General features: G+C 29.9%; 1 protein-coding gene across 1 annotated transcript; it reads right to left on the bottom strand.

Moving 5' to 3' along the window:
• Positions 1 to 713: 713 nt before the first annotated feature.
• LOC145833169 (uncharacterized) lies at positions 714 to 23,618 on the bottom strand. Its single transcript, XM_082940367.1, is given in 11 exon segments — positions 714 to 1,844; positions 1,892 to 2,881; positions 2,943 to 5,497; positions 5,500 to 8,641; positions 8,724 to 9,160; positions 10,878 to 11,045; positions 11,305 to 11,350; positions 16,341 to 16,572; positions 18,429 to 18,544; positions 19,685 to 19,843; positions 22,095 to 23,618. Coding segments are annotated over 11 exon segments (10,500 nt in total).
• Between the last annotated feature and the right edge of the window lie 10 nt (positions 23,619 to 23,628).

Here is a 23,628-nt window from a genome sequence, read left to right as displayed (position 1 = left end):
GTTGTTTAAACTATTGATAAGATTTTTTTTTAATTTAATTTTTTGATAGCAAATAAAATACAACGTTGTCAAGTTTTTTATTACTAAATTGTATCTTTCAAGTTAAAAAGTAGCAGTTTGTGAGAACAGTTAGCTTTAGCTCAAAAAGAATATTTAGTTAATAATAAAATAATAACAAAGCCAGTGAATTATAAAATCTCATTTACATTTTCATTAACTTATATTCTTAAAAATACAGTGTTTTTTAGCAAACTTAAACGTCTATTTTTAAAGGAAAATTAGAGAAACTTATAGTTTAATAACAATTTAGTAAAGGAAAACAAAGAAGAACAAGTTAATCTTATAAAACTTTCTTTGACTAGTTTTTTTCTGATAAGCTTACAAAACACAATTAAAAACCAAAAATAATTTAGTTTTAAAACTTGACACAAGGACAAGACAGTATAGAATCAATGAAGTCTAAAAAAAAGCTTAGAAAAACTAGATTGGGAGGAAAATAATCTTTATAAGCATTTTTTCACTAAGTAAAAATAAAGTTTAGTTTGACTAAAAATTGTTTTGTAACCTCGAAAAACAAACATTTTAAACATTTACAAAATTATTTATTACGTACACTATTCCGAAAACTTTACTTATATAACGTAATATAAAAACTTGTAAAATAAAAAAAAGTAAACCTATTTATGGCTTGAACTAAAACACCTTGTGAATATTTACATAATAGCACAAGGCGGACCTTTAGAAGGTTGAGGTGGTTCTGAAGGGTTTACTCCGTCATCTTCGCCGACATCTTCATCGTCTTCGAATTCAGCGAACATGCTCCTCAATCTATCTTTGATCTCATCGACTTGCTTCTCAATTTGCTCCTGGGCTTCCTCAATTGTTTGAGGCTGGGTTGTTTCAGTAACCTCATTCTCTTCAACTACAACCGTAGTTGTCACAGTTGTTGCTGTTGTTTCTGTAGTTTCAGTAGTTGCTGTTGTTTCTGTAGTTTCAGTAGTTTCTGTAGTTTTGCTTTCTTCAGCAGTCTTTGTTTCAGTTGTTTCTGTAGATTTTGTATTTGCAGTAGTTTCTTTTGTTTCAGTAGTTTCTGTAGCTTCAGTAGTTGCTGTAGTTTTGCTTTCTTCAGCAGTCTTTGTTTCAGTTGTTTCAGTAGTTTCTGTATTTGCAGTTGTTTCTGTAGTTTCAGTAGCTTCTGTAGTTTTGCTTTCTTCAGCAGTCTTTGTTTCAGTTGTTTCTGTAGTTTCTGTATTTGCAGTTGTTTCTGTAGTTTTGATTTCTTCAGCTGTCTTTGTTTCAGTTATTTCTGTAGATTCAGCAGTCTTTGTCTCAGTTGTTTCTGTAGTTTCTGTATTTGCAGTTGTTTCTGTAGTTTCAGTAGATTGTGTAGTTTTGATTTCTTCAGCATTCTTTGTTTCAGTTGTTTCTGTAGTTTCTGTATTTGCAGTTGTTTCTGTAGTTTCAGTAGTTTCTGTAGTTTTGCTTTCTTCAGCAGTCTTTGTTTCAGTTGTTTCTGTAGTTTCAGTATTTGCAGTTGTTTCTGTAGTTTGAGTAGATTCTGTAGTTTTGCTTTCTTGAGCAGTCTTTGTTTCAGTTGTTTCTGTAGTTTCTGTATTTGCAGTTGTTTCTGTAGTTTTGATTTCTTCAGCAGTCTTTGTTTCAGTTGTTTCTGTAGTTTCTGTATTTGCAGTTGTTTCTGTAGTTTCAGTAGTTTCTGTAGTTTTGCTTTCTTCAGCAGTCTTTGTTTCGGTTGTTTCTGTAGTTTCGGTATTTACAGTTGTTTCTGTAGTTTCAGTAGTTTCTGTAGTTTCAGTAGTTTCTGTAGTTTTGATTTCTTCAGCATTCTTTGTTTCAGTTGTTTCTGTAGTTTCAGTAGTTTCTGTAGTTTTGCTTTCTTCAGCAGTCTTTGTTTCAATTGTTTCTGTAGTTTCTGTATTTGCAGTTGTTTCTGTAGTTTTGATTTCTTCAGCACTCTTTGTTTCAGTTGTTTCTGTAGTTTCAGCAGTCTTTGTCTCAGTTGTTTCTGTAGTTTCAGTAGTTTCTGTAGTCTCAGTAGTTTCTGTAGTTTTGATTTCTTCAGCATTCTTTGTTTCAGTTGTTTCTGTAGTTTCAGTAGTTTCTGTAGTTTTGCTTTCTTCAGCAGTCTTTGTTTCAGTTGTTTCTGTAGTTTCTGTATTTGCAGTTGTTTCTGTATTTGCAGTTGTTTCTGTAGTTTTGCTTTCTTGGGCAGTCTTTGTTTCAGTTGTTTCTGTAGTTTCAGTATTTGCTGTTGTTTCTGTAGTTTCAGTAGTTTCTGTAGTTTTGTTTTCTTCAGCAGTCTTTGTTTCAGTTGTTTCTGTAGTTTCTGTATTTGCAGTTGTTTCTGTATTTGCAGTTGATTCTGTAGTTTTGATTTCTTCAGCAGTCTTTGTTTCAGTTGTTTCAGTAGTTTCTCTATTTGCAGTTGTTTCTGTAGTTTCTGTAGTTTCTTTAGTTTTGCTTTCTTCAGCTGTCTTTTTTTCAGTTGTTTCAGTAGTTTCTGTATTTTCTGTAGTTTCTGTAGTTTTGCTTTTTTCAGTATTCTTTGTTTCAGTTGTTTCTGTAGTTTCTGTATTTTCTGTAGTTTCTGTAGTTTTGCTTTTTTCAGTATTCTTTGTTTCAGTTGTTTCAGTAGTTTCTGTATTTTCTGTAGTTTCTGTAGTTTTGCTTTTTTCAGTTTTCTTTGTTTTAGTAGTTTCTGAAGTTTCAGTAGTGTCTGTTGTTTTGCTTTTTTCAGCAGTCTTTGTTTCGGTTGTTTCTGTAGTTTCTGTATCTGCAGTTGTTTCTGTAGTTTCTTTAGTTTTGCTTTCTTGAGCAGTCTTTGTTTCAGTTGTTTCTGTAGTTTCTGTATTTTCAGTTGTTTCTGTAGTTTTGTTTTCTTGAGCAGTCTTTATTTCGATTGTTTCTGTAGTTTCTGTATTTGCAGTTGTTTCTGTAGTTTCAGTAGATTCTGTAGTTTTGCTTTCTTCAGCAGTCTTTGTTTCAGTTGTTTCTGTAGTTTCTGTATTTGCAGTTGTTTCTGTAGTTTCAGTAGATTCTGTAGTTTTGCTTTCTGCAGTATTATTTGTTACAGTTGTTTCTGTAGTTTCTGTATTTGCAGTAGTTGCTGTATTTGCAGTAGTTTCTGTATTTGCAGTTGTTTCTGTATTTGCAGTTGTTTCTGTAGTTTTGCTTTCTTCAGTAGTCTTTGTTTCAGTTGTTTCAGTAGTTTCTGTATTTGCAGTTGTTTCTGTGTTTGCAGTTGTTGCAGTAGTTTTGCTTTCTTCAGCAGTCTTTGTTTCAGTTGTTTCCTTACTTTCTGTATTTGCAGTAGTTTCTGTATTCTTTGCTTCGGTTGTTTCTGTAGTTTCTGTTGTTTTTCTTTCTGCAGTATTCTTTGCTTTAGTTGTTTCTGTATTTGCAGTTGTTTCTGTTGTTTTGCTTTCATCAGCAGTCTTTTTTTCAGTTGTTTCCTTACTTTCTGTTTTTGCAGTAGTTTTTGTATTCTTTGCTTCGGTTGTTTCTGTAGTTTCTGTAGTTTTGCTTTCTGCAGTATTCTGTGCTTTAGTTGTTTCAGTTGTTTCAGTATTTGCAGTTGTTTCTGTAGTTTTGCTTTCTGCAGTATTCTTTGTTTCAGTTGTTTCCTTACTATCTGTGTTTGCAGTAGTTTCTGTAGTTTCTGTATTCTTTGCTTCGGTTGTTTCTGTAGTTTCTGTTGTTTTGCTTTCTGCAGTATTCTTTGTTTTAGTTGTTTCTGTAGTTTCTGTATTTGCAGTAGTTGCTGTATTTTCTGTAGTTTCTGTAGTTTTGCTTTCTTCAGCAGTCTTTGTTTCAGTTGTTTCAGTAGTTTTTGTATTTGCAGTTGTTTCTGTGTTTGCAGTTGTTGCAGTAGTTTTGCTTTCTTCAGCAGTCTTTGTTTTAGTTGTTTCCTTACTTTCTGTATTTGCAGTAGTTTCTGTATTCTTTGCTTCGGTTGTTTCTGTAGTTTCTGTTGTTTTGCTTTCTGCCGTATTCTTTGCTTTAGTTGTTTCAATTGTTTCTGTATTTGCAGTTGTTTCTGTAGTTTTGCTTTCTGCAGTATTCTTTGTTTCAGTCGTTTTAGTTGTTTCTGTATTTGCAGTTGTTTCTTTAGTTTTGCTTTCTTGAGCAGTTTTTGTTTCAGTTGTTTCTGTAGTTTTATTATTTGCCGTTGTTTCTGTATTTTCAGCAGTTTCTGCAGTATTGCTTTCTTTAGCAGTCTTTGTTTCAGTTGTTTCAGTAGTTTCTGTATTCGCAGTAGTTGCTATATTTTCTGTAGTTTCTGTACTTTTGCTTTCTTCAGCAGTCTTTGTTTCAGTTGTTTCTGTAGTTTCTTTATTTGCAGTTGTTTCTGTAGTTTCAGCAGTTTCTGCAGTTTTGCTTTCTTCAGCAGTCTTTGTTTCAGTTGTTTCTGTAGTTTCTGTATTCGCAGTAGTTGCTGTATTTTCTGTAGTTTCTGTAGTTTTGCTTTCTTCAGCAGTCTTTGTTTCAGTTGTTTCCTTACTTTCTGTATTGGCAGTAGTTTCTGTATTCTTTGCTTCGGTTGTTTCTGTAGTTTCTGTTGTTTTGCTTTCTGCAGTATTCTTTGCTTTAGTTGTTTCAGTTGCTTCTGTATTTGCAGTTGTTTCTGTAGTTTTGCTTTCTTCAGCAGTCTTTGTTTCAATTGTTTCAGTTGTTTCTGTATTTGCAGTTGTTTCTTTAGTTTTGCTTTCTGCAGTATTCTTTGTTTCAGTCGTTTCAGTTGTTTCTGTATTTGCAGTTGTTTCTTTAGTTTTGCTTTCTTGAGCAGTCTTTGTTTCAGTTGTTTCTGTAGTTTTATTATTTGCAGTTGTTTCTGTAGTTTCAGCAGTTTCTGCAGTTTTGCTTTCTTCAGCAGTCTTTGTTTTAGTTGTTTCTGTAGTTTCCGTATTCGCAGTAGTTGCTGTATTTTCTGTAGTTTCTGTAGTTTTGCTTTCTTCAGCGGTCTTTGTTTCAGTTGTTTCCTTACTTTCTGTATTTGCAGTAGTTTCTGTATTCTTTGCTTCGGTTGTTTCTGTAGTTTCTGTTGTTTTGCTTTCTGCAGTATTCTTTGCTTTAGTTGTTTCAGTTGTTACTGTATTTGCAGTTGTTTCTGTAGTTTTGCTTTCTGCAGTATTCTTTGTTTCAGTTGTTTCAGTTGTTTCTATATTTGCAGTTGTTTCTTTAGCTTTGCTTTCTTCAGCAGTCTTTGTTTCAGTTGTTTCTGTAGTTTTAGTATTTGCAGTTGTTTCTGTAGTTTCAGCAGTTTCTGCAGTTTTGCTTTCTTTAGCAGTCTTTGTTTCAGTTGTTTCTGAAGTTTCTGTATTCGCAGTAGTTACTGTATTTTCTGTAGTTTCTGTAGTTTTGCTTTCTTCAGCAGTCTTTGTTTCAGTTGTTTCAGTAGTTTCTTTATTTGCAGTTATTTCTGTGTTTGAAGTTGTTGCAGTAGTTTTGCTTTCTTCAGCAGTCTTTGTTTCAGTTGTTTTCTTACTTTCTGTATTTGCAGTAGTTTCTGTATTCTTTGCTTCGGTTGTTTCTGTAGTTTCTGTTGTTTTGCTTTCTGCAGTATTCTTTGCTTTAGCTGTTTCAGTTGTTTCTGTATTTGCAGTTGTTTCTTTAGTTTTGCTTTCTTCAGCAGTCTTTGTTTCAGTTGTTTCTGTAGTTTTAGTATTTGCAGTTGTTTCTGTAGTTTCAGCAGTTTCTGCAGTTTTGCTTTCTTTAGCAGTCTTTGTTTCAGTTGTTTCTGTAGTTTCTGTATTCGCAGTAGTTGCTGTATTTTCTGTAGTTTCTGTAGTTTTGCTTTCTTCAGCAGTCTTTGTTTCAGTTGTTTTAGTAGTTTCTGTATTTGCAGTTGTTTCTGTGTTTGAAGTTGTTGCAGTAGTTTTGCTTTCTTCAGCAGTCTTTGTTTCAGTTGTTTCCTTACTTTCTGTATTTGCAGTAGTTTCTGTATTCTTTGCTTCGGTTGTTTCTGTAGTTTCTGTTGTTTTTCTTTCTGCAGTATTCTTTGCTTTAGTTGTTTCAGTTGTTTCTGTATTTGCAGTTGTTTCTGTAGTCTTGCTTTCTGCACTATTCTTTGTTTCAGTCGTTTCAGTTGTTTCTTTATTTGCAGTTGTTTCTTTAGTTTTGCTTTCTTGAGCAGTCTTTGTTTCAGTTGTTTCTGTAGTTTTAGTATTTGCAGTTGTTTCTGTAGTTTCAGCAGTTTCTGCAGTTTTGCTTTCTTTAGCAGTCTTTGTTTCAGTTGTTTCTGTAGTTTCTGTATTCGCAGTAGTTGCTGTATTTTCTGTAGTTTCTGTAGTTTTGCTTTCTTCAGCAGTCTTTGTTTCAGTTGTTTCTGTAGTTTTAGTATTTGCAATTGTTTCTGTAGTTTCAGCAGTTTCTGCAGTTTTGCTTTCTTCAGCAGTCTTTGTTTCAGTTGTTTCTGTAGTTTCTGTATTTGCAGTTGTTTCTGTAGTTTCTGTAGTTTCTGTAGTTTTGCTTTCTTTAGCAGTCTTTGTTTCAGTTGTTTCTGTAGTTTCTGTATTCGCAGTAGTTGCTGTATTTTCTGTAGTTTCTGTAGTTTTGCTTTCTTCAGCAGTCTTTGTTTCAGTTGTTTCCTTACTTTCTGTATTTGCAGTAGTTTCTGTATTCTTTGCTTCGGTTGTTTCTGTAGTTTCTGTTGTTTTGCTTTCTGCAGTATTCTTTGCTTTAGTTGTTTCAGTTGTTTCTGTATTTGCAGTTGTTTCTGTAGTTTTGCTTTCTGCAGTATTCTTTGTTTCAGTTGTTTCTGTATTTGCAGTTGTTTCTTTAGTTTTGCTTTCTCGAGCAGTCTTTGTTTCAGTTGTTTCTGTAGTTTCAGTATTTGCAGTTGTTTCTGTAGTTTCAGCAGTTTCTGCAGTTTTGCTTTCTTTAGCAGTCTTTGTTTCAGTTGTTTCTGTAGTTTTTGTATTCGCAGTAGTTGCTGTATTTTCTGTAGTTTCTGTAGTTTTGCTTTCTTCAGCAGTCTTTGTTTCAGTTGTTTCAGTAGTTTCTTTATTTGCAGTTGTTTCTGTGTTTGAAGTTGTTTCAGTAGTTTTGCTTTCTTCAGCGGTCTTTGTTTCAGTTGTTTCCTTACTTTCTGTATTTGCAGTAGTTTCTGTATTCTTTGCTTCGGTTGTTTCTGTAGTTTCTGTTGTTTTGCTTTCTGCAGTATTCTTTGCTTTAGTTGTTTCAGTTGTTTTTGTATTTGCAGTTGTTTCTGTAGTTTCGCTTTCTGCAGTATTCTTTGTTTCAGTTGTTTCTGTATTTGCAGTTGTTTCTTTAGTTTTGCTTTCTTGAGCAGTCTTTGTTTCAGTTGTTTCTGTAGTTTTAGTATTTGCAGTTGTTTCTGTAGTTTCAGCAGTTTCTGCAGTTTTGCTTTCTTTAGCAGTCTTTGTTTCAGTTGTTTCTGTAGTTTCTGTATTCGCAGTAGTTGCTGTATTTTCTGTAGTTTCTGTAGTTTTGCTTTCTTCAGCGGTCTTTGTTTCAGTTGTTTCAGTAGTTTCTTTATTTGCAGTTGTTTCTGTGTTTGAAGTTGTTGCAGTAGTTTTGCTTTCTTCAGCAGTCTTTGTTTCAGTTGTTTCCTTACTTTCTGTATTTGCAGTAGTTTCTGTATTCTTTGCTTCGGTTGTTTCTGTAGTTTCTGTTGTTTTGCTTTCTGCAGTATTCTTTGCTTTAGTTGTTTCAGTTGTTTTTGTATTTGCAGTTGTTTCTGTAGTTTCGCTTTCTGCAGTATTCTTTGTTTCAGTTGTTTCTGTATTTGCAGTTGTTTCTTTAGTTTTGCTTTCTTGAGCAGTCTTTGTTTCAGTTGTTTCTGTAGTTTTAGTATTTGCAGTTGTTTCTGTAGTTTCAGCAGTTTCTGCAGTTTTGCTTTCTTTAGCAGTCTTTGTTTCAGTTGTTTCTGTAGTTTCTGTATTCGCAGTAGTTGCTGTATTTTCTGTAGTTTCTGTAGTTTTGCTTTCTTCAGCGGTCTTTGTTTCAGTTGTTTCAGTAGTTTCTTTATTTGCAGTTGTTTCTGTGTTTGAAGTTGTTGCAGTAGTTTTGCTTTCTTCAGCAGTCTTTGTTTCAGTTGTTTCCTTACTTTCTGTATTTGCAGTAGTTTCTGTATTCTTTGCTTCGGTTGTTTCTGTAGTTTCTGTTGTTTTGCTTTCTGCAGTATTCTTTGCTTTAGTTGTTTCAGTTGTTTCTGTATTTGCAGTTGTTTCTGTAGTTTTGCTTTCTGCAGTATTCTTTGTTTCAGTTGTTTCTGTATTTGCAGTTGTTTCTTTAGTTTTGCTTTCTTGAGCAGTCTTTGTTTCAGTTGTTTCTGTAGTTTCAGTATTTGCAGTTGTTTCTGTATTTGCAGTTGTTTCTGTAGATTTAGCAGTTTCTGCAGTTTTGCTTTCTTTAGCAGTCTTTGTTTCAGTTATTTCTGTAGTTTTTGTATTTGCAGTAGTTTCTGTATTCTTTGCTTCGGTTGTTTCTGTAGTTTCTGTTGTTTCTGTATTTGCATTTGTTTCTGTACTTTTGCTTTCTTGAGCAGTCTTTGTTTCAGTTGTTTCTGTAGTTTCAGTATTTGCAGTTGTTTCTGTAGTTTCTGTATTCTTTGCTTCGGCTGTTTCTGTAGTTTCTGTAGTTTTGCTTTCTTGAGCAGTCTCTGTTTTAGTTGTTTCTGTAGTTTTTGTATTTGCAGTAGTTTCTGTATTTGCTGTAGTCTTCTTTTCTTCAGTTTTATCAACTTCTTTAGTGTCAGATGAATTTTCACCTACTGCATTAATTGTTGTACTTTGAGACGTTTGTTTACTACCTTTATTTTCTTGATTCGTTTTACCACCGCCAGATTGTGTTTGACCTGATTTGTTTTCACTCGTCTCCACTGACTTCAAACTTTGTACTGTTGTTTTCGAGCTTGAAGATTGAGACCCTGTACCTTGGAACGTTTTAACACCGCCCGAACTTTTTTCCACTGAGCTCTGGCTGATTTGGCTTTCCTGCGAAGTTTGAGTAGTTGTTTGTCCGCTGGTCTGCGTCTTACCCGGCCCGGAGACCTGTTGCGTTGTTGTTGTTGTGGTTGTCGTTGTCGTTCTAGATGCCTGGGGGTTCGCACCTTCGCTCGTTCCCGATGTCTTCACAGTGGTCTTCTTGGAAAACGTGCTTTTGCTAGTGGTTTTTTCATCTGCGTTAATTAGTGATGTGTTTGTGTTGTTCAGTTTTAAATTAAGTTTGCAAGTGTACGACTTTAAATAAAAAACAGTAAAAGTATTTACAAATTTTTTTCTTCTAAAAACTTATTTGCCGAAGTAATTTTTAAAACAGTCCTATCAACTTGAAATAGTTTCAAATAAGAATCAATTTATTCCCCCTTTTTAAGTTTAATTTAAATTTTGCCTGTTTACTTGAATCTAATTCAAAACAAATTTTTCTTAGTTTCTTTAATGTATGTTTACATTTAAAAAAACTTATTTTATTGATTTGGACATCAAAATTTTAATTACAGACTTATATAACTTCTAATAGTCTTGTAAAATTACTTTTTTAGGCAAAGTTACACTTAAAAAATAACTTTCACTTAATTATTTACTTCTTTGAGCTTGTATAATAAATTAAAGTACAAAAAAGCTACCAAACAAAACCAGTATAGTTCGATAACTTTGTAGTAATCTTATTTGTGTAGCGTATGTTAATAGCAATCAAACAAAAAATCAAACGAAGAACCTATTTGCTTTACTTGTTGTAAACTTGAAAACTTTGAAAAAACGGTGTGTTTGAAACTTCATAACTAAATTTTAACATTACAAAATCAACATTTCATGTGTAATACATGTTGTTGCATAATGACGTAAGTATGTATAACAGTATTTTATTATCGGAAAAAAATTTGGTGTAATACAGTAACATAAAGTTTTAAAATTAAAAAAAAAATTCCAACTGCTTTTAGAAAACTGAATAGCATATTTTTTTTTTAAATTATTAGCTAAAACTACTCAGAGTTTAGGAATTTACATTTATTAACGTCTTAAAAACAAATTAATTTGTTTTTGGCATTAAAAAGTTACGATTTCTATATAAAAACAATTAAGTTCTAACACCTTTATATCATTCTTTCTTTACGAGATATACTATTGTACCCTAGGACATTTTTTTTTTAAGTTTGCATTAGATATGTTTTAAATATCCTTACGTTTTAAACTTTATTTTTATAACTATATGTTAGAAACCATAGTAACCTTTTTAGTTGTTAGAAATTTTAACTTTTGCTTCCATTCTTTTGCAAATAAACTCGTTTATTAAAGCTACAGACTGATTAAGTTCAAAACGTTTCACACCAAACTACTTTAAAACTTTTGTTGGTTACTGAAAATGACAAAGTGTGTTACGCGTTTATAAAATTACTCACATATCATCAGCTTGAAAATTAAACCGCGTACAACTTGTTCACACTTCAACAAAAATATGATTAAGCAAAAATTTAATTAAAATCTTAACTTTTAATGAGATTGCAATAAACACAAAATCAATTTTTTCATCCCAACAACTAATAGCTTGTTCTAGCTTTATTTAAAATTACTAAAACTAACTTTAAAGTTTTGTTCCGCCACGCCCGCATACAAAGTAGCATATATTTCATTAAAGTTATAAAGCACTAATTTATTTTCATCGAAATTTTAAAGGAATTGTGCAAGCACAAATAAAAATGACCAAAACATTGTTACGAATAAATTATTAAAAAAACGAACTTTAAACAATGTTTATTCAAGCTGTGTTTTTAACAAGCTACAAATTTATCAGCTACGTTGTTACTGTTTTTAAAACTACTTTTTATCACTGATCTACCCACACAAACACTAATCAACCACTGTGCCTACAGCTACATCTACACAAGCAATCCGAACCTTCCTTGGCGTACTGGGGAAACTCCTCCTTCCACTCCTGGTACTCCTCTTCGATGTCCTCCATGATCTCGTCGATGTCCTCCATGAACTCGTTCAGCTGATCCATGTAGGAGGAGCTGCTCGCCCTCCTCGACCCAACCTGCTGGTCCCTCCAATCGCCGCTTCCTTCTGATGTTTGTTGAAATAAAGTTTTCTACAGGAAACTACTAGGAGTTTTTCAGCTTAAACACCAATACTGCTTTATGTTTTTTAGTGGTTTTTTAAGGAGTATACAAGCAGAACTTTTTTGAGTTTTGATCTCAAGTCATTTTGTAAAAGGTTTTTGACAAAGAATTAGTAAGTTGTAAGGTCGCGAGTTAGCGTCACCTTCAATTGGATTTACAATAAAGCAAAATCATTTGGCTAAATTTTTTTTAATCATATTTACCTCCGTTGGCTTCATTGTTTCCGGATCGATGTCTTGCTGGTGAGTTCTGTTAAAAACAAAAGTTGTGTTTAATCATGTTTAGCTCACAAGTGTATGAGCGCCTAATGACTGTTCTGTAATAGTTAAGTATGTAAACTTTATTTCAAAAAGAAAGATTGCAAGAGAACTAAAGCTTTAAAGTGTGTGTCACAATACATATTATTGGTATTTAAAACGTGCTACTGGTGTGGTTGTATTCAAACAAGTTTATTAAATTTTACAGTGCTTAGTTAAAGCTCGTTCACAAATTAGCTTTTCTGATGTTTTTAAATGCTTATAAACTGAACTACATTTATAAATGTGTCGTCTAGGATTTAATTATTATGTTCGGACTAAAAGTATATTTTTCACTAAAATGACTTCTTGAAATTGACTGTAAGTCTATTGCATTAAAAAACAATTCTACTGCCTTAATCTGTTTTGTTCAAACTTTTTTTCTGTGCTGTTTAAACAATTGTACATCAAATTAGAAAAAAAAATCATAATGTTATAGCTATTGGTATTGTACAATATATAATATATATTAGAAATTAATTGTTTTAACGGAAAGTTTCTAGCAAATGAGGTCATTAGTTTTATTAATTTCATATAAAAACTAACTTTGTAGCTAAGATATTTTATTAATTAGTAAGTAGTAAGAAAATACTGCGTAATAACAAAATATTCTTATAATTAAGCTCAATGCGCAATTTAGTGTTGTTCTATGAACGCATATTAGTTAAATACATAATTATTAGATCAAATAGTTTAGATATATCTTAGTCTCAAAGTTTAAGCTTCGTAATCATAAGTTAAGCTTTATAATACAAATATGCTAATTTATGAGAATAACTAAATGCCTTTATTTATTTCAAAAACTAACTTTTTCATTTCATGTTTGTAAAAAATTGCAAAACTTTAGACTATGATTTTACTATATAGTTAGAGCAGAGCTTCCCAGTTTCATGTTCATACTCGCCCATTAGCAGCAATATAATAAATAACCACCCGTCTTTATGATACACCATATTAGTTAATTGCCCGTTCACTTTTTTACCCCCCTAAATACTTATTTTCCCCTTCGTCTAAATTACTTTAAGGGGCGGTATCGCCCACTTTAAGAAATCATAAGTTAGATTATACAGTATTAGTTAAAGTTTTCTGTTACTTGCATTTGTAATAAAATTTTAGCTTTATATTGTCGAAAAGCTTGTATAAATAGGTGTTTATACAAATTTGACTCCAGAAATTTTAAGGAATGTATGGCACTTCTTTTATGTAAAACTTTCAGTTGGTTAAACTTTTGGCGTTTCAATATCAAATATAAAATAAGTTCTAAGCAGTTACTATCTTTTGTTTCAAAAACATACTTAGTTAAAAACAATTAAATAATTCAAACTAACTCCTTGGCAAGGCATTGTTGTGGTATTAAGAACTTTTTGTAGCGAACTTCTTTAGACAGAAACTTGTTACTGTAGTCGTTGCAAGTCACAATTAAATGCGAACAAATTAAATATCAAACCAAAAGCAATATGATTAAAGCGCTTTCGTTGTTTGTTCTATTATGACTTGCGTGCTAGTAATACCAACGGCTTTTACGTAACAATTTGTTAATTTTCATTGGTATTACTCGTTTGCTTATTTTAGCAAAAACGCAAAATATTTCTGTTTCGTCACGAATATCTTTGATGTTTGAGTTTAATTAAATTACGAAACAACTTGTGAAAATACTCAAGTAAAAAATTAGTTATAACCATCTTTAATTTTCTTTTTAAACTTACTATGCTCTTTCAAGACGAATTGAGCATAAACAATCAAATAAAACTCTAAATTTAATAAAGTTTTACTTCCACATTTTCTAAACCTAAATATTATTGTTTGTTGGTTTTTAAAAGAAAAACTAAACGAGCTAAAATCATAAAACGATGAGTTGTTGCATCAAAAGTAAAAAAAACAGTATTTTAAGTGTTGTATATGTCTAAATATATTGTTGTATGATAGTTATTTTTTTTTTAAAGCTTAATACTAGTAAATCGGTAAAAATATTGGTTTGCACATACCATTTAGTAGCTAAAAGTATGTGATATTAGACACTGAAAACAAAGTTCGTTGTTAGAAATTAAATTTATCTAATATTTTTTTTTACTATATTTTAAGTACCATTTTACAATAAATGTTTTAAATTTTAATATTAGTTGAAATTAAATGTTTCATTCACTACCAGGTTTTGGAGGTAAAAAAACTGACTTTTTTAAATATAAATAAAAGTAAACATGTATGCTTTTGTTTGGGCAATTGATTTTAATAATTTTTTTGAATTTTTTCAGTTATTTAACTTTTATAGATTACAACTAACTGTTAAATTCTAAAGTCTGATTTATTAGTATTTCCAAAATAAAAAAGAGTTTGAAAAATTAGTCTGCTGGACTATATAAAAGTTTTGTTTTTTACTGACTACATAACTTTTTAAGCTGGATGCTTTTCCCACGTTTTTATTGCATGTAATACTGCCGGAAGCAGTTTATTATGCTAAACTAGGTACAATTTAATTTGTTTATAAATATCATAGTACGTCGATCCAATGTCCTTTAGTTTTTTTTAACTATTTGCAGTAAACTTTTTGACTGGAAACTTGCTTTACCTTAGCTTTTATATACAACCTTAGGTTTTAAATATTTTTATTACAACTACGGTTAAAAACTAAAACTATTTAGGTATTGAAAGTAAAACTTTGGAATTGTTAGCAATATTTTCAATGGTTATTTATCTGGCCAGTCTATTGTTAATGTGCTTGGGGCTTTAGGTTTTTATGTTGTTAGTTAATACATTTAAATATTTGATGTTGATCGTTCAACATCAAAGCGTAAATAAGTATAAGTTTGTGGTTAGAAAATTTGATTTTCATGTTAATATACAACATTTATTAAAATTTATGTTTTCATCTTTATTTTAAATAAAATTAATTTTTTGTTTTATATATATCTATGGTTTTTTTGTTATGTGTCTTTCAGTTTAAGTGGCCTAGGTTTTGATGCCTAGGTTTATCGTATAGACAATAAACTTTTAATAATCATAATTACTATTATGTTTTTAAATATAGAAATGCTAATATTAGATTTATAAAGCTTTATTATCTTTTATTTTGCAATGTTTTTAATATTACGAATTTCACTTTAAACTCACTGATAAAAATTAACAGTTATAAAAATGTTTCTGTAAAGTTTGTTATTATCTAATTTGAAATGTAATGTAAAAGTTTCCACACCATGATCTTCAGTTATGTAGACAAGTACTAAAGTAATCTTATTCATAACGTAACTTTATTTGAAAAATGATACTTTAAATTCAAAGAGTTTTTTTTCTAATTGCACAAAACGTAAAGGAAAGAGTCAACTCATCACTTTTTAAAATAATTAAAAGTTTAGTTTAGTTTAATATTGAAAAACTACATTCGTTGTTTAATTGTTTTTAATCTTTTTAAATTTGAAGAGGTAATTCAGCTTTATTGCTTGTCAATTTGCCAACTAAATGCAAACTAATGTGTATTATGAAAAGACAACTTTCACCCGAATTAATAACCAAATTACTCAAACTTAAATAAAAATTATTGCAGTAAACTCGTGCCAAAAATTATCCGTCAAATTAAAGTACAACTACCGGTTGTAACTTGAAACAGAAAGTTTGAAAACTTTAAAACTTTAAACAGTTTGTTTTTTAACTAAGAATTTTAATATAAATAAGCTGCTACAAACTTTTAAAATATGTTTAATTAATAAAATTAAGTTGAACTCAATTATTTAACATCAAAAATAGAATTATGTAATAAAATATATACACTACAATTATTTTGTAATGCTTTATACAACTTTTGAAAATAGAGCAGAGCTATTTGAACTGTTTCTAGTCGATAATTTTTCACTGATTTATACAAATCAAAACCACTTTGCATTTATAAAAATACAACAGAATAGAAATTCAAATTGAGCATTTTTATAAACAATTTTTTGCTTATCAACATAAATTGTTGAATTTACTTATTTAGTAAGATTATTTTATTATTGAAAGCTAATAAAAAATAAAAATAAAACACTATGTTTTTAACGGCTTGACTTAAGACTTTAAAAATTTGTTTATGATAAAAAAAAGTTATAACTATCAAAATCTAAAATTTTAAAAATTTTGGAAATTAATCTTTTAAATACTTAAAATAATAGGTATTTTGCGGCTAATAATTTTATTTATAAAAAGGAAGTCAATTAAAACTTAGACTAAAAACAATTAAAAGTTTGTATTTTTTCAAAACACTTGTTAAATTTTGATTTAAAATTGCATTTTCTTTTAAAATTTAATTGATATTCAAGTTTCAATACTAGTTTACAGTCGTTTAGTTGGCCTTGGTTTTTATATAAAATTTATTCATATATGACATAAAATGTTTCTTACTTATTTTAAAGTATTTTCGTTTTTTAATCTTTGCAGACTCATCCCAACGAATTTTTGTAAAAATCAAAATGTTTAATGATTATAATTGTCATAAATTATTATTAGTTTTTGTAATACTATATAGATTATTAGCAAAGTTATCAACTAAGTTAATATTTTTAAATTAAACAAACTATTATGAAATCAGTTTTACTCGCAAATATCAATTTGAAACATAAGTATATATTAAACAACAGTTTTTAATAGTTTTAATCTGAATAAAATTCGTCTAAAAAGGTATAAAATGTTCAAAACTGTTTTTTTTGTCTTATATTGAGAAAACAATATTTATTTACTATCTAAGAAAAAAGTGATCAGAAAACGAAAACAAAAATATCAAAACAAAAACAAAAAATATATTTTTATTTGTATTACAAAAGTATTTATTTTATCACAACTTAAACAACAAACTGTAATAAATGGCAAAAACTACCATGACAATAATATAAAAGTTTGTTCCGAGTCCTTGAGCTGAGTTAACGTCAAACTCAAACTCGCTGTTACAAAATCCCCTGCAGAGCAAGACACTGTCAAACTGCGTTAAGAGAGATGCGGTACGTTCCATGCGTCATGAAAAATTCTCTACTGATGCACCACGACACAATACTCCTTTTCTCCACACTCAAACGGCGCATCGGGGACGCTTCTGAACGATGCCGACACGCAGTAACCCGAGTCGTTTCCTGTAACTTCGTTGTTTCCGAGTTGCACTCGTCGGGGCCCGTTGGCGCGTCAGTACAGTTGAAGCACTTCAGGCATTCTGAACTACTGGTCAAACAGATTAGCAGTACGGAAAAAGTGACACTGATTTGCATTTTTTACTTGCGCTAAGCAGTGTTTGAAGCTTTTAAGCTTGTTATTTGCTTTCAATCTCTTTTTTCGCTCATTGCGACATTTATTTGCATACAACCACGCAAGTACTTACCAATTCACACCTATGTGCATACGAGTTAGCAATACGGCCTGCCAATTAAACTGTTTGCTCCTTCAATCAGTCATTTATTTTTAGGTCATTTCGTAACTAGTTGCTATAAAGTGGGTTAGAAATGAGGTATACAATTGTGAAAAGTGTTATTTAATTTTGTACAACAAAGTGGTTTGTTAAACAAAATCTTTAAAAAATATAAACGACAACTACCTTTTTTGTCTATTTTCAGTTTTCTGTTTAACAGAAAATAAGTTTGCCTTCAAATATAAATACTAATTTTTAAAACTTATTCATCTACCTTGTGCAGTAAATTTTTTTGTGTAAAACTACCTTTAGTTTTTGTAAAAAACTTTTGATAATGAAACAATCTGGTAGTTTTTTAAAATAACTGAATGTTACATAGTACATTGTTTGAAAACTAAAATTTTGAACTAAATAATTGATTATTTTTAACTTGGAAGTAAAATTGTTATTTTAAGTTTAATAAAACTTTTTCAAAGTAATCATCGCCAAAATATTTTACCTTATTTTGAAACTTAATTAAATTAGTAAAATGAGTTATGTTTAGCAGCTGAACAATGAATAGAGCAAATATTTTCTATAACGCGTAATTAAGTTTTGTAAACTTCAAATTTTATAATGTTAAACGTAAAACTTCTCAAACCATAAAATATATGTCTTTGTTAGTTTACTCGTTACTAAAACAGTTTAAAACATTTTATTTCTTATGCTGGTTTTTTTTAGATAAGGTTGGTGGTTATTTAATTGTTTACATTCTTTGTTTTCAAACAAAAAGATGTGTAAAACTTGTTTTATACTTTTAGATTTGATCCAGTAGTTTACTAAAGTATTATAAATTCAAACTAAACATTTACAAAGATTTAACAAACTATTTTTTTTTTGAATAATAAGTTTTTGAATAATTAAATACAGAAAACTGTGTCGTTTAGTTCAGCAGTTAGTTTTAGTTTTTTTTTAACTTAGACTTTTCAGATAACTTTATAAAGCTGATTAAAATATTTCAAATGTTTTTGTTACTAAAAATCGTTCAGAATTGATATAAAGATAAACTTTTTTTCTCTGATATCTATTTTCAGACCGTCTGAACTAGATCGCTTAGACTCTTATAACATATAAACTTTTATATTGTATGTGTCAAAGAGTTTGTTGTTTTGATTTTCTAAGAACTTAACTTAGTAATTTTTATGTACTATACAAAAATTCATATTTTCCAAAAATAGTTTAAATTTACTAACACTGTCTCAGAAATATATAATTTGAGACTAATATTCAATTATTTCAGTAACTTTTCTATTAGCGTAAAATATCAAGGATTTCTTACAAAAAGGTTTGAATAGTTTTGTTTACCTATCACTTATAAAACTTTCAAGCTTTTAGTTAAAAAAGAATTCAATTGAGTTTTTATTGAAAAAAATTACATGTTTTACACTAATTAAGTGTATTGAGGAAAGCAAACTTATAAACTATAATAGTTTAAAAAAAAATTTAAATAACAGTTTATTTGGACCTAAATTGTAAAGAAAGCACATTTATGATTACAGTTGTAATCTAAGAAAATATATTTCTATTTACTTCTCATTTTTGTTACCAACTCAGCAACCATTTATTTCAACGTACCTCCCACTTCAGTTTTTTAATCAAGTTTAAGGTATCCAAAAACTTTTTATGTCTTTACCTTTTTCTGTTGCCTTTATACGTTTTTCTACATTCTCTTTGGTACTCTTTTCTGTCTTCTGCAGCTTTTACGTTTTCCATTCTCGACATTTTCAAATTGCCATAATATTTAAATCCCTTTTTAATTTTTACGAGCATCATCGTATTGTTTCATTTTTAGATCAAGTTTGTTTTCATTTTGCTCAATATCTATTTCATTTTAGATCAGGGGTCGGTAGGCAATTGGTGCTCCGAGGCCAAAGTTCAAGTTTTAAAATCTTCGCGGGCCACAGTTTTAGTTTTAGTCGGACTTAAATAATTGTAAGGTTTTAATTTTTGTCACACACAATAGAAAATTTATTTAATTTAATTGATGATCTTACTTTTATTCATTTTGTTAGTTTAAATTACTTTTAGCTATACACAGAAGGCTTTTTATAAACTTACATATTTATTGAAATAAAACTTACTAAATATACTTAAGTCTTAATAAACTATTTACCATTTTCAAAACTTAATACACTTAATACTAGGTGGCAATCCTAAAACAAAATATTAATGCTTTACTAGTTAAAGAAAGACAAAAACATAGTTTATTTTAAACTCTAATAACTAATCAGTTGAAAACTGATTTTGTTAATTTCATTTAAGTAAAAATAATAAAACAGCCTGAATCTTTCAAAAAAAACTTCAAACTACTGTGAGCTAGCGTGATTTTTACAAAATTTAGCTCAAGTTTGAGAATGTCTAAAAGTATAGCAACACTAAAATCTATAATCTTTTTATATACTAAATCTATTAAACAGTTAAACTAAACAAAATTCATTTTAAATAATAATATAGAACAGGAACGTAGCTAGCTCGAAAAAGTTACGAATCTGCAAAATACAAAAATGCAAAACATAAGGGATGACGCATGAAGACGTAATACATGACAATTTATCCTCTATTGTTATTCTGTTTTATAGTAAAGTATGCAGTTATGTCAAACTTCATAAATAAATAAAATTTTGGTGTATGGGAAGTAACTGTATACAACACAGTTTATGTTGCTACACACTCACCGTGGGAGTTTTATTAGAAGCTGCAGGACAAAAATATATTTCTGAACTTAAATCTTGAATTAATTTAAGACTTTCTTAAATTACATTTTACATTATTTTGTCAATGTAAAAAAACTTTTGTTTAAAAAAAAATCAAAGTAAGTATTAAACAAAACTTAATGTAAAAAGTTATGTTTTTATAATAGTTATATTTGTTTTTCTTTTTAATTCAAACTATTCTGGTCCTGTATAAATTTCCCCTGCCTGAGTTTCTCATGCTCGATTTGCTCTTGCTAAAGTTGTCCATGCTATAGTTGTTCCTGCTCGAGTTGTCCCTGATCGAGTTGTCCTTACTCAAGTTGCTCCTGTTCGAGTTGTCTTTGCTCGATCCTTGCTATAGTTGTTCCTACTCGAGTTACTACTTATCGAGCTGCCCCTCCTTGAACTGCTCCTGCTCAAATTGCTCCTGCTCATGCCCCTGCTCAAGCTAAACTTGTTACTACATGTTTTATTGTTCTCGCATTTTAGTGACGTTTAATAACCTAAGAATAGGTTTTTAATTCACATTCTTTCACTTTAGAAAAATTTTTAGCTTCCAAAAATATTTTTTTACATTGCATTGTTTTTTGCCACAGAGAATCCGAGCTGAGTTCGTTGTATATAGTTTAAATATAATTAATTTCTTAATTTTTTTAGTCCCTACAATTGCAAAGAGTGTTTATGTTTTAGATTTATCTATCAGGAGGGTAAAACTAAGTATCAAATAATACTAAAAACTAAGAAAGCAGGTTGTTTTTAAACAAAAGAATTGAAACAAAACCGCTTTTTTTTCTTTTGCAAAATTGTTAAAAAAGATTTGCAGAAACGTACCAAACTACGTACCTGATACAGAACAAACAAAAAGTTATTAGTTATTCATTTTACATAAGTACTAAAACATGGTACTATAATTAATAACTTAGCTTTAAATTCACTTCATAATGTTGTTCAGTATTCTGGAAATGTAGAAAAATCGAATTGTTAATTTTGTAAAGTTTATGACAAAAAACTGTCTTTAAAGTGGAAATGGGTCACTTTTGCACAGAGTCTTTTTTGCACGTCCTTTGACTGTTCTTATTAAGAACTTTTATAATTCAAAACTTCTTTTATGTAAATTTCTAATAAATGAATAAATAGTTTGCTAATTTTTTTCAAATCGGTATTTTTTGATTAAATCAAAGTGAATAATAACGTTAATGCATTTATGACAGCTACTCCTTAAAAATTGATTATATTGATACCCGTTTAAAGTTTCTAGTGGGTTTTCGTTTTCTAATTTTTACAAAATACGAATTCAATTTGCCACCCGTTTAAAATTTCACTAAAATTTTTCATAAACTAATTATTTTTTAAGTGATGTTTTGCGTTCAGGAAGTTTTAGAAAAAACTATTAAATAAAATAAATTAAATAACTGTATAATTTTTGTAATTTTGTTAATACAACTTATAGTATTAGTATTTCCAACTTGATTATTTTTTAAGTACTACTTCTATTTTAGATGAATTAAATAAAGTTTGTTTTAATTTTTAATTCTAAGAACTGAATATTCAAATAGTTTTGTATAGTTTATTGAACGACAAAAAATTGCAAAAAAAGTTTGGTCCTCGGACCTAGTGCACAAAGAACCTTCCGGTTATCAAGTCGCACGCCACGGACACCTTTTAACGCTTTGTCCAGGATTATATAATCATTGTCATTTTTTAAATGTAGAAATCAAGGTTGATAATTATGTTGTTAGTGCAAAATAAAAATCAAACAAAATAGAAAAACTTCTACTTTTGAGGTAAAAAATATTATTGAGAGAAACTAACTTTTCTTAGCTTAATACAGATAGTTTTTAGTTGAAAAAGTATTTGTATTACAAAAAAGTACTATTTGCTAGAACTTTTAAAACTATTATTTTACTAACTTTATCAAGTGAATATAAACCATATTCTCTTTTTAATTCTAAAAAAGTAAATTTTCTTACTTTAACAAAGTTTTTACATGTATGCCACATTATATAAGCTCGAAGACGTTCCAATCAATGTACTGTTACTTAAACAAGATAAACGTTAACTAAAATAAGTGTGGTATAATCGGCTTAAAAAGTGAGTTATTCACTGTTTTTTTTTTAGTTTATAGTTTACTAACTTTAAAGGTAAATCTCAATTTAATTTTTAAATCTAAAAATATAACTAAAACACTTCAATAAGGATCGTTTTTACATTTGAGTCTAATAATAATATATTGACTTGAATCCGTTCCATTAATGTTGTTTCAAAACAAACGAGCAGCCTCGTCAGTTTAAAATAAAAACACTGAGGAAAAATTGGTTTTATGACTTAAAGCAGACTTCTAACATAAATACGAAATAAATTCAAGAACTTGTTAAATTAATATATTTTCAAAACTTTCTTATCATAACAGGCCGCAATAACGCTAAGATTACAAATCTGGTTCAAAATAAAACAATAAAATTGTTATTTCTTAGAAAAACAAGTAGAATTTAATAATTTTTTGTTGTAAAAAGTTTTTTTTTGAAAAAAAAAAGTGTTGTACTTATTAACTGCTTTTATTACATTTTAAAATTATTTTTTACATAACAGGCCGCCATAACGCCAACATCCCTACGATCTTTAACTTCTATCTCATTAGTCTTTATCTTCTTGTTATCATCTAAAAGAAAATCGTTTTCGCACTGGTATGACTTCGTCTCAACCCACACTTTTTCAAACCTTCTTTTCCTTTCTGTATACCCGCCCCCTTGCACACCAATCGAATACAAAACTCCTTCTTTAGTCGCGATTGGAACATTGCAGTCGAAAGTGTAAGGCATCTGTTTTGTGCTAAAGTAGAAAGGATGTTTAAAATAAGGGTTGCAGTCGAAAACAAGGATCGTATTGTGCAGTTCGTTCAACATAATGTACACTTTTTCTTCTTGTTTGTGCGTGAACATCTTTCTGAAGCGCCTCTGTTTGACGTTTAGTGACATCGTGCTGTTTTTCGGCTTTGAAATCAAGTTTGTAAGTTTGTCAGCTTTCACTAAAAGCATGGATTTTTTACATATCGTCATCAAATACACTTTATCAAGGTACAAATCATCACACGTGAGTTTTCCAGCGTAATAAAAAATATACACTTGGTCATTAGCAGTGTGAGAGAACAGTAAATTTGGTTTTAAAACTTCACTTGCGGGATTTTTAACTTTTTCGAAAAAAGGCGGAAATCTTTTTGTTAGTTGTAAACTCATGTCATCATTTCTGTACTTCACACCATAAACTGTTAAAGATATTAAGCTTTTATTCAAACCGTCTTCAACGACGCTGGCTGTGAAAAAGTTATTTTTGTCCGAACAAATAACAGTTTGACCGTCTTTTATTGAAGTGACATCTCTCATTTCGTTTCTTATAATGTCATATTCATGCAGTGAACTGACTGATTGTGGGTTTTTTGATGTTACGCAAAACAAAAGTTTGTTGTTAAATTTTTCCAGTTGAACGCTTTCCACACGTGACTCGTACTCTACTACTGCATTTGGTACCTCGTAAACTTTTTTCAAATCTTCAGACAACATATTGATGTAGCATTTGTTCTTTATTGTCTTCAGAACATAAAATCCTGGTATTGATGGCCTGGTACTTTTTTTGAAGTTATTAACTATGTCTCCAAGTGCACTGTCATCGAGCTGAGACTTTTCTAAAAAATCTTCATAAGCTTCTAAGTACTTTGGTTTCAGGTTTTCTACAAAGTAGTCGAAGCAAAGCTGCAGTAACTCTTCCACTTGCAAGTACAATGAAAGCTTGTAAACTTCAAACAAGTTCAGGAAGTCGATGCAAGTTGAACCTGTGTTGAGAAACTCCATGACTTGCTCGAATGTGCTGACACTCGTGTTGAAGTTCACCTCGACAAAATCAGATTTGTGGTTGATAAAACGAGTGCTCAGCATTGCTCGGAAATATGAAGACTTTTCAGTGATTTTTTCTTTGTTGACGGTTAAAATGAAGTCCCCGTTTAAAAGAACTTTCACAGAACTTTGATCTATAATTTGTAGTTCTTCTTGGTTAGCTTGTGTCTCTTTACTAAAGTTTTTGTAGTGGCTAAAATCATCTTTAAGTCTTTGTATTTTTCGCGGAATTGTAGAATCCATTGCTTTGTTG

Source organism: Thalia democratica, chromosome 4 (assembly GCF_965202585.1).
Source record: "Thalia democratica chromosome 4, ktThaDemo2.hap1.1, whole genome shotgun sequence".
NCBI classification, from domain to species: Eukaryota; Metazoa; Chordata; class Thaliacea; order Salpida; family Salpidae; genus Thalia; species Thalia democratica.
Note: the sequence above shows the minus strand (reverse complement) of the source record. Positions and strands in the feature narration are given on the sequence as shown.